Raw genomic sequence first — 15,887 nt, 5'->3', positions numbered from 1 at the left:
AGTGCATGATTTCATGTGTCTGAAATGTCCAGAAAAGGTAAATTTGTAGAGTCAGAAAGCACATCAGTGGCTTCCTGGGACTTGGGGGTGGGAGCAGAGATTAAGTGCAAACAAGCAGAGAGGAATTTTTTGGCTGATGGAAATGTTCTTGTGAAGGTACCCCACCTTGTTAAATTTGCTAAAAATCGTTGGATTGTATATTTGAAGTGAGTGAACTGTATGCCCTGTAAGTTATTAATCAATAAAGCTGGGGGTTTTTTTGTTTTGTTTTGTTTTGAACTTCAGCTCCTCGGGGAGGAGAGGGGCATACGGCAATTACAGGCACCCAAGTCTTCTGAGCATGCCGCGGGACTACATCAGTTTGCTTCTACCAGGTGAGCGTATTATCTTTCCTATTAAGAATTTGTGGGTTTAGGTTCTTAACTATATAGTCTTCAGGAACTACTGTATGCACTGAATTGGAGTATGCCTGGATGAGAACAGATAAATGGCAAAATTAAGCACAGTGTAACCAAAGGATGCTTTTATTTGCTTTTAAAATTTTGAATCCTATGACAAAGGAGGCCTTCCCAGATATCTCTTTCCCGAGGTATTACATTGCTTTAAGCTAGAGGAAACAGGACCGAATGGCGAATTCCAGAGTTTTGTGTCTCAGGCCACGGACAGGAGGCCAGCGTGGCTAGAACAGTGAGACAGGAGCTGGAAGCGTGGTGGGCAGAGACCAGGTCATGTAAATTCGTCTGCCCGCTTTGGGAAGGCACTGAAGGACGGCAAAGAATTCAGGTTTCAGTAGTAGGCTTGCCTGAGTTCAAATCCCACTGCGCTACATTCTAGCTACGTGATACTGAACAACTTGCTTAACTGCCTCAGTTCTTCCACTTTAATTTGGGGGAGAACAATAGCACTGAAAGGATTGTGAGGACTAAGTGTGCTAATAAAAGTAAGGGCTTAAGAGTAAAGCACGTATTTAAGCGCCCAGCCGGCATTTAAATTAGCAGAGGAGGAGGGACGCTCCTCCGGTTGGACGCTCGCAGCCCGTCGCATTTCCCGGAACGCCTGCAATCACTATAGTAACGGCTACCTACTTCCGGAAGAAGTACGGCGGGCGGCGAGGGTCAATCTCGGGCGTACACATCAGCGCGCTGATCCAGAGGCTGTGGAGGGGTCTGTCTCCTGCGTGGTCGGTCCCCGCCCGCTGCTTCCCAGGCTGCCGCGGGTGCTCTCGCAGGGCTGCCTGCTTCTGCAGCCGAGTGGCCGCCCGGAGCCAGGTCTTCAGGCTTGGACGCCGAGCTGCGACGGTGCAGCCATGGACTTCTCCAAGTTCCTGGCGGAAGACTTCGACGTGAAGGAGTGGATCAACGCGGCCTTCAGGGCTGGCCCCAAGGAGGCGGCGGCCGGGAAGGCGGACAGCCACGCAGCCACCCTGGTGATGAAGCTGCAGCTGTTCATCCAAGAGGTGAACCACGCCGTGGAGGGTGAGCGGCCTGGCAGAGCTCCCTGACGGGTCCGGGGTCCGCCGGGGTGCACGTAGTGGGCAGTAAATGTCAGCGCCTCGCATGGAGAGCGAGCGAGCCCGGGTCTGGTTCCCGCACAGTTCTCGTGCGGACATCCAGGTCTCAGCCCCGCTGTTCGTCTCTCTGCAACACTTGCAGATTTGGGATCTTGCTTTCCACTTTCGGCAGTGCTGTCAAGTTACCTTTTAAAACTTAAGTGAATTTTAAGAAGATGAAATAACTGGTCAACTGATTCTTAGATTTGGCAAAAAGCATATAGAAGATGTATAGGGAAGACATTGTTTTAATGGATAAAAAAAAATGATCTTGTTACCTGTAGTTGATTTGCAATGTTGTGTTAATGTCTACTGTACAGTAAAGTGATTCAGTTATATATGTTATATATATGTATTCAGTAAGCTGAAACTCCAATCCTTTGGCCACCTGATGCGAAGAGCTGACTCGTTTGAAAAGACCCTGATGCTGGGAAAGATTGAAGGAGAGAGGAGAAGGGGGCGACAGAGGATGAGATGGTTGGATGGTATCACTGACTCAATAGACATGAGTTAGAGTAAACTCTAGGAGTTGGTGATGGACAGGGAGGCCTGGCATCCTGCTTCCATGGGGTTGCAAAGAGCTAGACACGACTGATCGACTGAACTGACTGACTGACTGTATATACTTACATATATGCATTCTTTATCACATTCTTTTCCATTATGGTTTGTCACAGCATATTGAATATAGATCATTTCCTGTGCTGTACACCAAGTAGGAATTTGTTTATCCATTCTATATATAATAGTCTGCGTCTGCTAAGTTCAGACTCCCACTCCGTCCTTCCCCCAAACCCCTCTTATAGTGGATCTCTGTGTCAGTGAGGAAGATGGGCTGTCCTGATTGGAGACTTTTTTTTTTTCTTCCATTTTTGGCTATGCTGGGTCTTTGTTGCTGCACTCGGACTTTCTCTAGTTGTAGAGAGTGGAGGGCTACTCTCTAGTTGCTGTTCGTGGTCTCATTGTGGTGTTTCTCTTGCTTTAGAGCTCAGGATCTAGGATTCACGGGCTCAGTAGTTGTGACATATGAGCTTGGTTGCTCTGCAGCATGTGGGGATTTTCCTGGACCAGGGATTGAACCAGTGTCCTGTGCATTGGCAGGTGGATTCTTAACCACTGGACCACCAGGGAAGTCCTAATGGGAGACTTTAAAGTATCAAATTAACTAACCAGAATAGTGAATTATATAAAAAAAAAATACACACCAGAGTTAATAATAATTTCATGTATCTACTGTGTACCTGTCAAGAAATGAGCACTGGGGGTGAAAAGTTTATCTTTCTGGAGTTTGCTGCCTTGTGGGGAAGACATGTGAACAATTTAATTACAATGAAGGGTAGATTTACTGAGAACAGAACTGGAAGCTGAGAGCTAGATGAAGGCAGCAATTGTCTCTTGCCTGGGAGGTTCATAAAGGGCTCCCTGTGTTAGGCCTTGAAGGAAGGCTTCACAGGGCAAAGATGAGGAAGACATTGTGCTTAGTCTCCCAGTTGTGTCTGACTCTTTGCGAGCCCATGGACTGTTATCACCCACCAGGCTCCTCTGTCCATGGGATTCTCCAGGGAAGAATACTGGAATGGGTTGCCATTCCCTTCTCCAGAGGATCTTCCTGACCCAGGGATCAAAGCCAGGTCTGCATTGCAAGCAGATTCTTTACTGTATGAGCTACAGGGAAGTTCGGGGAGGATTTTAATAATAATGATATGATGGCAAATATCTGAGTCCTTAGTATATGTCAGGCACTGTTTTAAGGGCTTTGTATGTACTTCTGTAAAAAGAGCTACTTAATACTTAGTAATCCGTGGTCTTTTTAAAACAAATTATTTTAATTACTTTATTTGGCTGCACCGGTGTTTAGTTGTGGCATGAGGGGTCTTCAGTCTTCATTAGGGCCTGTGGGATCTTTAGCTGTGGCATTCAAACTGTTTGTTGCAGCATGCAGGATCTAGTTACCCGACCAGGGATTGAACCTGGGCCCTCTGCATTGGGAGCACAGAGTCTTAGCAACTGAACCACCAGGGTATTCCCTTGGATAGCCTTACGCTATCATAGACACAGCATAAATGTCCATCAACTGGTGAGTGGATAAACAAAATATGCAATAGCACTCAGCAACATAAGGGAACAAGCTTTATCCTTGGTGAAAGAAGCAAGATGCAGAAGAGTACATAGTGCATGATTTTGTATGTCTGAAATGTCCAGAAAAGGTAAATTTGTAGAGACAGAAAGCAAATTAGTGGTTTCCCAGGGCTTGGGGTGGAAGCAGAGATTAAGTGCCAAGTGGCAGGAAGGAGTTTTTTGGCTGATGTCAATGTTCTTGTGGAGATAACACACCTTGTTAAATTTGCTAAAAATCATTGAGTTGTATATTTGAAGTGAATGAATTATATGCCAGTAAGTTATTCATCAGTAAAGCTGTTTTTAAAAAGCTTTAGCTTGTTGGGGGGGAGAGGGACATATCATAGAGGCTCCCAGACTTAATGTCCTACAGCTCTTGGGACAGCCCTGTGCAATGAAGAAGTGTCCTGGAGAAAATGTTAATAGTGCTGCCCCCTCCCCCAGCATGATTATCTTATTTAAACATGGCAGTAATCCTTAGAGGTAGGCACAGTTATTATTCCCACTTTATAGTTGTAGAAACTGCAGCTGAAGGTAGTAACTTGCCCAGCATCATATTGCTAATGAATGGGGAGACTGGATTTGAACCCAAGCGACTGGTTCCAGATCCCAGGCTCTTATCCATTATACTTTACTACCTCTTTGGTATTAAAGGGAGAGGGAACACTTGTAGAGGCAGGAGGGTATAAAGAGACCTACCCAGTCCAGAGAAAAGTGAGAAGTTCAAATAGAGCTTCATCAGTAGCATCAATGAATATTAGTCCTTATTATTATTATTATTGGAGGATTACACTTCCATGAGGGGGAACTTCCACTGGAGATAAGGTAGAAAAGTAGATTAGGATCAGACTGTGAAAGGCCTTTCTGGCTATCCTGAAGGTTTGGTTTTCATCCTATAGGCCAGGGGTTCTCAACCCCTGGGAACTATTAGGAACCGGGCCACAGGAGGTGAGCGGTGGGCAAGAGAGGGAAGTTTCATCTGTAATTTACAGCCACCTCCTGTTGCTCACTTTTATAGGAAGCTCCACTTCCTGCTCAAGGAACTCAATAAATTCAATGCTCTTGAATCATCCCAGAATCATCCCCAAACCATCCCCTGCCCCGCCCCTTTCCAGCTTCCCAGGTCCTTGGAAATTATGGTCCCTGGTGCCAAAAATGTTGGGGACCACTTCTGTAGGTAGTGAGAAGCCATAGAAGGTTTAAAGCTTTATTTTTAGGGACAGTGAGACAAGGTCCCAAGTCTGTGGTGAGAAGAAGTTATTGCAGAGGTTGAAACTGGAGTTGTTGAGGATCCCTAATAGAGAGGATTGATTCATTATTCAGTCAGCAAATATTTTTTGGGCACAAGCTATTCTTCAGGGTCCAGAGATGCAGTGTTAAACAAGATCCATTCTTAGGTTGGAAACGTTGGCAGGGGCCAGATCATGCATTTACTGTCACATTAAAGAGTCTGGATTTGATTTAAAATGTGTGTAGTGGGAAGGTACTGGAGGATTTTTAAGCAGGACAATGAGATGATTTAAGTCGGCATTTAGGAGACCATTGCTCTAGTCCAGAAGAGAGGTGACCGTGGCTTCACTTGGGTTTCTGGCAGTAGAGATGGGGAGAGATGGGTAGCTTTAAGGTATTTTCAGAAGAAGGGAGAACTTGCTGATGGATTGGAATGAGGGATAAGGGGAAAAAAATCAAGAATGATGGCAGATCCTTGTTCTGAGCAACCGTGAATGGAGGTGCCAAACGTGCCACAATGCTGCGGGAATTTGTAGTGAAATTCCAAACAGCCATTGCCTAGATTCTGCAGTGAGCAGTGGCTAGTCTTGCTTTATTGCAAATCTGTCCATCCCTCTATCCATCCATCCATCTTATTTTTTGATGTATTTAAAAATAAATTGCAGATATCAGTACGCTTCGCCCTTTAAACATTTCATTTAGAACCCTAAACATTATAGAGTTCACTTCTTGTTTATAGCTCTTTTTTTTTCGCTAGATAAAATTTATGTAAGGTGGAATGCTGCTAAGTCACTTCAGTTGTGTCCGACTCTGTGTGACCCCACAGACGGCAGCCCACCAGGCTCCTCTGTCCCTGGGATTCTCCAGGCAAGAATACTGGAGTGGGTTGCCATTTCCCTCTCCAGTGCATGAAAGTGAAAAGTGAAAGTGAAGTCGCTCAGTCGTGCCAGACTCTTAGCGACCCCATGGACTGCAGCCTACCAGGCTCCTCCATCCATGGGATTTTCCAGGCAAGAGTACTGGAGTGGGTTGCCATTGCCTTGGAGGGACCTTATCTGATCCGTTTGATGGGTTTTGACAGGTGTGTATGGCTAATGCAACTCACCCCCCATCAAGATGTAGAAGGTTACCATCACCTTAGGCGGTCTCCTAGTCCCACCTCTGATGGAGATTTGGCCCTTACCCTTCCAGAGGCATCCACAGGAGGTGACAGTTTTAAAATAGATTCTAGAAAGAACTAAATTTGAGGGTGCTGTGGAGAGGTGGAGGGGGAAGAAGTTCACAGGGAACCAACCAGACCTGAAGAGTGACTCTGAGGTTTAGCAGGCAAGGGCCCAGGCCAGGGCCATAACAGCCTGTTAAAAATCAGGAAGCCTCTGTGCTTTGAAGAAATCTTTGTGTGTTCTGCCTATGTTTTGTTAGTCATAAAACTTTACTTAAGGTCAGTGCTGGAGACAGAATGTTGTTTTATGGCAGAGCAGGGTGAACAGGTTCTTAAAGTGTGTTTTCTATGTTAAAGTTCCATTCAGTGTACCGGTACCAGGAGCAGAAGGCTCTGAACTTCTTTGGTTGATTCCCTGGTGAATTCCTCTTTAAAGGACTAAAGGATTATGCCTTTTCCAGATAACACCTCCTGATCTGTGAGGATTTTCAGATTTTATTCTACACTTAGGATGTCTGTTAAAAAAAAATACAGGTTCCTTGATCTCCTACCAGGATTCCTAAATAAGAATCTCTGGCAGGTGACCCAGGGACCTGCATTTTAACTGCATTCCGACTGTTACCAATGGTCTGTGGACTGCATTTTGAAAAAACCATGGAAGCAGACGTTGGGTCCAGACACTCCTTGGCTCAGCTCTGTGAAATCTTGGGCAAGTTACTTAACCTCTCTGAGCATTAGTTTTCTCATCTGTAAGAGGCAGCTGCTAATGACTGCTGTGTATGTTAAATGATGTATGGAAAGCTTGGTGTGCAGAGCTGGCATTCACCAGTGTCAGATTCCTCCCTTCTCCTTCCTGGAAAAGAGTGTTTCACGTGAATTCCCTGCCTGTCCAGTGGTTAGGACTCTCTGCTTTCACTACTGGGGGGCGGCCTGGGTTCATCGGGGAACTAAGATCTTGTAAGCAGCATGGCACAACCAAAAAAAAAAAAAGTTGCACTTTAACTCAGTGGTGGTGGGTCAGGTTGATGGTTTATTAGGGTTTTTATCATCATCCTGGGGAAGACAGGGTCCCAGCAGAGACCAGCTCCCCCCATGCGCCCCCCGCCCCCAACACAGGCTCAGAAAACCGCGTGGCTCATAGAGCCTTAGGGAAGATTTGCTTCCTGTTGTCTGATTTATTCATATTGTTCACTGGTGAGTGGTCTGGTGTTCACCTTTGGTTCTTGGGTTCTCACTGCAGAAACAAGTCACCAGGCCCTCCAGAACATGCCCAAAGTGCTCCGTGATGTCGAAGCCCTTAAACAGGAGGCGTCTTTTCTGAAAGAACAAATGATTCTTGTCAAGGAGGACATTAAAAAGTTTGAACAGGACACATCTCAGTCGATGCAGGTATTTTGGTTCCTAATTGTTGACTCTTGTTTTTGGAAGATGTTTACCTTCCCAGCAGGAGGCCACCCCTCAGAATTCTGCCAAACACTCAGACTACTGTTTTGTTTAGCACTTTTAGCTTATTCATCTCTTCAGCATCACTGAACGTTTAACCATGCGATCAGTGTCGTGCGGGGTACAGAGTTCCCTAAGGCAGGACCGTATCATGATACTTAGGTTTCGAGTTACTTGTGGAAGGCGGAGAAAATGGAACTGCAGTTTCCTTAGTGTCTGAGACCCTCATCTCTCTTCTAGGTGTTGGTAGAAATCGACCAGGTCAAGTCCAGAATGCAGCTTGCCGCAGAATCTCTTCAAGAAGCTGACAAATGGAGCACATTGAGTGCTGATATCGAGGAGACTTTTAAGACTCAGGTAGGTTTCTTGTTAAGCGGATGCTGTATTGTTTTGTTGTTGTTAGGCTTCCCTGGTGGCTCAGATGGTAAAGAATATGCCTGCCAAGCAGGAGACTTGGGTTCGGTCCCTGGGTTGGGAAGATCCCCTGGAGAAGGGAATGGCAACCCACTCCAGTATTCTTGCCTGCAGACTTCCATGGACAGAGGAGCCTGGTGGGCTACAGTCCACGAAGTTGCAAGGAGTCGGACAGGATTTAGCAATTGAACAGCAGCAACAAAGCTAACAGTTACATCTTGTTTTTTTCTCTTCCCAACCCTCTTGATATTCAGAACTCACTGCCCATAAGACCCAAAGCATCTAGCTGAACTCTCCCAGGCTCTTAAAAAACAGAATTTACTGTTTCTGGCCAAAGCCACTCTCCACTTGCTCCTCTGCCCCTCTCTTGGGTTAACGCTTCCTTTTCTGTCCAGGTTTACCTACCTGGAAACCTGGCGGCCCTTCACTGCCCCCTTCTCCCTGCCCCTCCTCTCTTTCTCTTCTGTCGTCTGTTCTTTCTGTCCCTCTGGCGCCGCCTGGTGTGGTTTTGTCGTCATTTTGCTCCTAGACCGTTTCAGCAACCGTCCACTCGCCTCCTTGCCATCAAGGCCCTCCCCGATCCCAGGTTATCTGCCCCCCACCCCACGTGTCCAGGGCATCTTCTAAAGCACAGATTGGCATGTGGCATTTCCCTGTCCCTCACACCCCCAACCCACCCCATCTTAACCTCTACCAACTTCGCATTTTCCGTCTGATAAATTCTATGCCCCCTACAGGCCACAACCTGTCCTTCCCCACAGGGCTCTGGGTGCCTGTGTTTACAGCTGTTCCTCTGGCCACTCCCTCTGTGTGAGTTCAGCCTCTGCCTGCTCCAGACTGTGAACACTCCGTCCCTTTTCATGCCTGTTCCCTGTTCCCTGCCTGAGCTGTCCCCCCCTCTACTTTTCTTTGTAGGACCGTAGCCTCCGCTTGTCCCTCAAGGCAGTTAAGTGTCACCTCCTTTTACATCTCTCCTTGCTGGCTCCTGGCCTCTCCAGTGAGTGGAACTCATGGTCCCCTCCCGTGTGCTCCTGTGACCCTTGAGCCAACCTCTCTTTATTTTATCTAGTGGCCACCCCACACGTGATGTGGGGTCTTAGTTCCCTGACCAAGGTCAGACCCACACCCCCTGCATTGAGAGTGTGGAGTCTTAACCACAGGACCACCAGGGAAGCCCATGAGCCATCCTCCTAAAGTGTCTCATAATCTTTCTCCCCCAAGTCATTCATTGCGCATTCAGGGCCTGCACTGTGACCTTCCTTGTCTTTTTGTCTCAACCTAAGACGGTGTCTGAGGCATCATGGGCACCTGTCGAACACTGCAATGAAATACATTTCCTTACTCTCTTCATTCTTTTTTTAAATAGAGTTTAGTTTTCTATTTATAAACATAACTTATGTGTGTCTTACAAGATTTGGAAAATTGAGAAAAATGCAAGGAAGAAAACAGAATATCCTGTGCCCTTAGTATTTTTTTTTTTTTTTAATGTCTGTTAGGTATTTTTCTAGATGTTTGTAAAAATCTATACTTTTGTACTATCTTTTATGATGCATATATTGTAGGTATATGTTGGGTTGTCCAGAAAATTCATTTGGGTTTCCCATAAGATATTATGGAATAACCCAAGTGAACTTTCTGGCCAACCCAATATATACATGTTTCTGTATATTCTAGTGTTTGTATGGCCTTTTTGTTGTTTATTTCACCTAATGATAAGTTGTAGATATTTTTCTGTGTAATTAATATTTTTCAAAACATGATTTTGAAAAATATTTAAATTTATTTGCGTACTTTTGGCCGTGCTGGGTCTTTGTTGCTGCTTGGGCTTTTCCCTAGTTGCGATGAGCAGGGGCTCCTCTCTAGTTGTGGTGCACGGGCTTCTCACTGCAGTGGCTTCTCTTGTTGCAGAGCACGGGCTCTAGGGTATCCTTGCTTCAGTAGTTGTGTCTCCTGGGCTCTAGTGCGCTGGCTCAGTAGTTGTGGTGCCTGGGCTTAGTTGCTCCATTCCAACTAAGGGATCTTCCCAGACCAGGAATCAAACTCTTGTCTCCTGCATTGGCAGGTGGATTCTTTACCACTGAGCCATCAGGGAAGTCCTCAAACATGATTTTTAATGACTGTACAATATTTCACATGTATTTCACATTTTAATGACTATTCAATATTTCACATAGATCATGAGTATCATAATCTATATTTTATTTGTTATTATGGAAGATTTAGGTTCCTTCCGGGTCTTTGTTATAACAACACTAAAATCACATTAATCAATTTTAATATATTAATATTTCTTTGTCCCTCTGATTTTTTCCTTAGATTTCTAGGACAGAAAATGCCAAGTTCTAAGGATGTAAATATTTTTAAGGCTTTTGATGCATATTGCTAATTTTCTCCCCAGAAAAAATATAAATTTAGAAAAACTTTTTCTTTGCACCCTTCCCTAAGATAGCTGTTATAATTTTTCAGAAGTTTTTCCAGTTTGTTAGGAGGGAAATGGCACTTTTTTGTTTTAATTTGCTTTTGTTTGAAGACTAGTAATACTGAACATGAAGTGTTGATGAGCCATGTTCTCTTCATTGGAGTGTCTTAACATAAATATCCTCTCTTCTGGTCTTCTTGTAGGACATAGCTGTGATTTCAGCCAAGCTCACAGGTATGCAGAACAGCCTAATGATGCTCGTTGATACACCAGACTACTCAGAAAAATGTGTGCACTTGGAGGCGTTGAAGAACCGGCTGGAGGCCTTGGCCAGCCCCCAGATCGTAGCAGCATTCACATCTCAGTCTATAGGTGAGTGCTGGCTGCTTTCCATCTCTCTGTACACCTCTTTAAACAGATAAGGCTTTCCACGTCTTCAGTCTTGAGAATGTCTTAATTTTGATTAAGTTACGTAGATTGGAAGTCAGTCTGTAGCTTTATGGTGTTTGCCTTTTCTTCAACATTCTATATGAACTTTTTCAAAATACAGACAGCTTGTAGTAACCCACCAGGGAACATATCATCTAGACCCTAGTATTAGCATTTACCACATTTGCTTTATCACATATCTGTTCACCTCTCTATCCATCCATCTTATTTTTATCATGCAAGTCAAAGTAAGTTGCAGACATCAGTACACTTCACTCCTAAACGCTAGTGTTAGTTTAGGATCCTTTCTTTTTTTGAGGTAAAGTTTACATTTAGTGTTAGTTGCTCAGTCATGTCTGGCTCTTTGTGACCCCATGGTCTGTACCCCACCAGGCCCCTCTGTCCATGGAGTTCTCCAGGCAAGAATACTGGAGTGAGTAGCCATTCCCTTCTCCAGGGGATCTTCCTGACCCAGGGATCAAACCTGGGTCTCTTACATTGCAGGTAGATTCCTTACCACCTGAGCCACCAGGGAAACCATTTAGAAAAATGTACAAATCTTAAGCCATTTAGAAAAATGTACAGATCTTGAGTTTTGAGCCTGATCAAGACCATTATAATGCTGTTATTTTCCAGTGATTTTTTTCAACACATAGCTCTCTCTTTACCTAGCTCTCTCTCTCCATTTCATCCACAAAACTATTGGTTAAACAGGAAGCAGCAGCAGCAGTAAAGCTGCTTTCTTACCTTGTCGTCGTTGTTGTTGTTCAGTCTCCCAGTTGTGTTCGACTCTTTGCAACCCCATAGACCACAGTATGCCAGACCTCCCTGTCCCTCACCATCTCCTGGAGCTTGCCCAAGTTCATGTTCATTGCGTCGGTGATTCCGTCCTGCCATCTCATCCTCTGATGCCCTGTCCTGCCCTTGATCTTTCTCAGCTTCAGGGACTTTTCCCATGAGTCGTCTGTTCACATCGGATGATCAAAATCCTGGAGTTTCTCCTTCAGCATTAGTCCTTCCAGTGAATGTTCAGGGTTGATCTCCCTTAAGATTGACTGGTTTGACCTCCTTGCTGTCCAGGGGACTTGCAGGATTCTCCTCCAGCACCACCAGTTCGAAGGCATCAGTTCTTTGGTGTTCTGCCTTCTTTGCAGCCCAGCTCTTACAGCTGTACATGATCACTGGGAAGACCATAGCTTTGACTATATGACCTTTGTTGGCGAGTAATGTCTCTGCTTTTCAACACACTCTCTAGGTTTGTCATAGCTTTCCTGCCAAGAAGCAGTTGTCTTCTGATTTCATGGCTAAAGTCACTGTTCGCAGTGATTTTAGAGCCCAAGAGGAGGAAATCTGTCACTACTTCCACCTTTTCCCCTTCTATTTACCATGTAGTAATGGGGTTGGATGCCATGATCTTAGTTTTTTCACTATTTAGTCTTAAGCCGGCTCTTTCACTCTCTTTCTATACCCTCATCAAGAGGTTCTTTAGTTTCCTCTTTGCTTTCTGCTATTATAGTATTATCATCTGCCTGTCTGAAGTTGTTGATATTTCTCCTGCCTATCCTGATTCCAGCTTTGTAACTCATCCAGCTGGGCATTTCTCATGATGTGCTCAGCATATAGGTTAAATAAACCGGGTGACAGCACACAGCCCTGTCATACTCCTTTCTCAGTCTTGAACCACAGGGTTCCACTGTTCTTACCTGAGCATCTATGTATTGATATATTGGCAGAATGTAGTCTGTATGCACTGCCCTGCTTTGTGCACTCTTGGTCACACATCACGCACGCCCTTCTGCTCTGGGGTTCATGGTCTCCTAAACCTGTTCTGTTGAAGGTCACCAACAACCATGTCATCACCAAACCTGAAAGCCTATTACCATTTTATACTTCTCTGTTTCTCCTTGTCAACAACACTTAACGATGTTTTCTACTCCCTCCTGCTCTGAAAATGCTTTCTTCTTTTGACTCCTGAGATGTAGCACCAGTTTCATGTATGTGAAGTCTCTCAGTTGTGTCCAACTCTTTGCGACCCCATGGACTGTAGCTTGCCAGGCTCCTCCATCCATGGGATTTTCCAGGCAAGAATACTGGAGTGGGTTGCCATTTCCTTCTCCAGGGCATCTTCCCCACCCAGGGATCAAACCTTGGTCTCCCGCAGTGTAGGTAGACTCTTTACCATCTGAGCCACCAGGGAAGTTTTATGTATATGATGGTACATTTTCAGTGATGAAATGAAACCATAAAAAGTTCTGATATATATATATATATATATTTAAGACTTATTTATTTATTTTTGGCTGCACTGGGTCATCACTGCTGCTTGTGGGCTTGCTCTAGTTGTGGTGAGTGGGGTCTGCCCTTCACTGCACTGTGCAGGCTTCTCGTTGCAGTGGCTTCTCTTGTTGCAAACACAGGCTCTAGGCACTAAGGCTCAGTAATTGTGGCATATGGACTTAGTTGCCCAGTGGCATGTGGAATCTTCCTGGAACAGGGATTGAACAAGTGTCCCCTGCATTGACAGGATAATTCTTAACTACTGGACCACCAGGGAAGTTCAAAATGTGCTCTCTTTTAAAAAAATATTTTTTTAAAAATTTCAAATTTAAATCCAAGGTCATGAGGCTTTCCCCCTATATATATATTTTTTTCTAAGAGTTTTATAGTTTTAGCTCTTACATTTAGGTCTTTGATACATTATAAGTTAATTTTTATATATGGTGCAAGGTAAGCGTCCAATTTCTTTCTTTTGCATGTGGACATCCTGTTTTCTGAGCATCGTTGTTTCTGAGTGTAAAAGGACTCTCCTTTCCCCCAGTGAATGATCATGACTTCTTTGTTGAAAATCTTTTGACCATGTGTGTGAAGGTTTATTTCTGGGCTCCCTATTCTCTATATATACAGAGGCATATCTTTGTCCTTATGCCAGTACCACATTGCTTTGATTATTGTAGCTTTGTGTTAACTTTTGAAATCATGAATTGTGAACCCACCAATGTTGTCCTTGTTTTTCAAGATTGTTTTGGCTTTTTGGAGGTCCCTTGAAATTCCATATGAGTTTTAAGGTGGATTTTTCTGTTTTTCCAGAGAACACCTTTGAACACCATTTTGGAAGGGATAACTTTGAATCTGTAGGTGGTTTGGGTAGTATTATCATCTTTTTAAAAAATTTTATTTTTTAGCCTCTAATTAAAATAAATAAATCTAAATTTTAAAAAATTTTATTTATTTTTTAATTGGTGGAAAATTGCTTTACAATTTTGTGTTGGTTTCTGCTGTACAACACCACGAATCAGTCATAATTTTATATATATATATATATATCTCCCTACCTCCTCTCCCCCCATCCTGCTCTCTAGGTTATCACAGAGCACTAGGCTGGGCTTCCTGTGCTATTTAGCAACTTCCCACTAACCATCTATTTCACACATGATAGTGGATATGTGTTAATGCTGCTTTCTCCATGCATCTCACCCTCACCTTCTCCTGCTGGAAATCTTCTAATTCATGAGCGCAGTACACCTTTTCATTTATTTATATCTTTTAAAATTTCTTTCAGTGGTGTTTTTTGACTTTCAGTATACAGGATTGTTCTTTGTTACTGTATAGAAATGCAGGTGAGTTTTGGTGTGTTGATTTTGTATCCTGTTGCATTAACTTAGAAGTTCTAAGTTTGTGTGTGTGTGTGGAATCTTTAGCACTTTCTGTATATGAGATCATATTATCTGCAAACAAAGATATTTTTACTTCTTCATTTCCTTTTGAATGCTTTTTATATCTTCGTCTTACATAATTGTTCTGACTGTAACTTCTAGTACTGAATTGAATAGAAGTTGCAAAAGTGGGCATCCTTGTCTCATTCCTGATCTCAGAGGAAAAGTTTGAAATGGTCTTTCATATCAAGTATTATGTTAGTTGGGGGCTTTTCATATATGACCTTTATTATGTTGAGGTTGTTTGCTTCTATTCCTAGTTTTTCGAGTGTTTTTAATCCTGAAAAAGTCTTAAATTTTATCACATGGCTGTTTTGCATCAGTTGAGATGGTCATGTGAACATTTCCCCTTTGTTAGTGTGGTGTATTACATTTATTGATTTTCATGTGTTGAGCCTTCTTTGCATCCCGGAGTAAATCCCACTTGGTCAAGGGATATGATCCTTTTAATATGCTGTTGAATTCGGCTTGCTGGTATTTTGTTGATGATTTTTGCGTCCATATTTATCAGGGATATTGATTTGTAGGTTTCTTTTCTTGCAATGTCTTTGTCTGGCTTTGGTATTAAGGTAATGCTGACCTCATAGAATAGGCTAGGAAGTCTTCAGTGCTCTTCAGTTTGGGGGAGAGTTTGAGTAGTATTAGTATTAATTAAAAAATTTTTTTTTTCTTTTTGTGCTGGGTCTTTGTTGCTGCACATGGGCTTTCTCTAGTGGTGGCGTGGGCTTTCTCATTGAGGTGGCTTCTCTTGTTGCAGAGCGTGGGCTCTAGATCATGTGGGCTTCAGTAGTGTGGCCCTGGGTTTAGTTGCCCTGAGGCATGTGGAATCTTCCTGGACCGGAGATTGTACTTGTCTCTCCTGCATTCGCAAGTGAATTCTTAATCACTGGGCCATCAGGGAAGTCCAAGTATTCATTCTTAATTGATCAATGAAGCCATCTGATATACTTTTCTTTGTTGAGAAGTTTTTGATTACAGATTCAGTAACTAGTTTTATGTCTATGCAGAGTTTCTGTTTCTTCATGATTTAGTCTTGGTACACTGAGTATTTCTAACAACTTGTTCATTTTACCTAGTTTATCCAATTTGTTAACATATAATTATCCATAGTACTTTCTTATAATTCTGTTACCTTTAGTAAAATTGGTAGTGTTGTCCTCTCTTTCATTTCTGATTTGATTTGAGTCCTCTTCCTTTTCCTTAGTGAACCTAAGTAAAGGTATGTCAATTTTGTTCACTTTTTCAAAGACTTTTTCAACCCTTCATTTTGTTGATTTTAATGTTTTGTTTCTGATATTCTCTGTTTTACTTATTTTTGCTCTCTGTTATTTCTTCCCTTTTACTAACTTTGGGTTTAGCTTCCCCCGCCCCCTAGTGTTGTAAGACGTAGAGTTTAGGTTGTTGATTTGA

General features: G+C 43.4%; 1 protein-coding gene across 2 annotated transcripts in view; it reads left to right on the top strand.

Moving 5' to 3' along the window:
- Positions 1-304: 304 nt before the first annotated feature.
- The window catches only part of COG7 (component of oligomeric golgi complex 7), a 90,928-nt gene continuing 75,345 nt past the window's right edge, over positions 305-15,887 (top strand). Inside the window, exons 1-4 of one of the 2 annotated variants that reach the window (XM_061401420.1) lie at positions 305-374; positions 7,300-7,448; positions 7,743-7,859; positions 10,539-10,707. In XM_061401420.1, coding sequence (XP_061257404.1) covers positions 341-374; positions 7,300-7,448; positions 7,743-7,859; positions 10,539-10,707 — 469 coding nt within the window. In that variant the 5' untranslated portion in view covers positions 305-340. Of the gene's footprint in view, positions 375-1,099; positions 1,476-7,299; positions 7,449-7,742; positions 7,860-10,538; positions 10,708-15,887 lie in introns of those variants that run through there. The other variant, XM_061401418.1, reaches the window with a different exon arrangement.

Source organism: Bos javanicus, chromosome 25 (assembly GCF_032452875.1).
Source record: "Bos javanicus breed banteng chromosome 25, ARS-OSU_banteng_1.0, whole genome shotgun sequence".
Classification (NCBI taxonomy): domain Eukaryota; kingdom Metazoa; phylum Chordata; class Mammalia; order Artiodactyla; family Bovidae; genus Bos; species Bos javanicus.
Note: the sequence above shows the minus strand (reverse complement) of the source record. Positions and strands in the feature narration are given on the sequence as shown.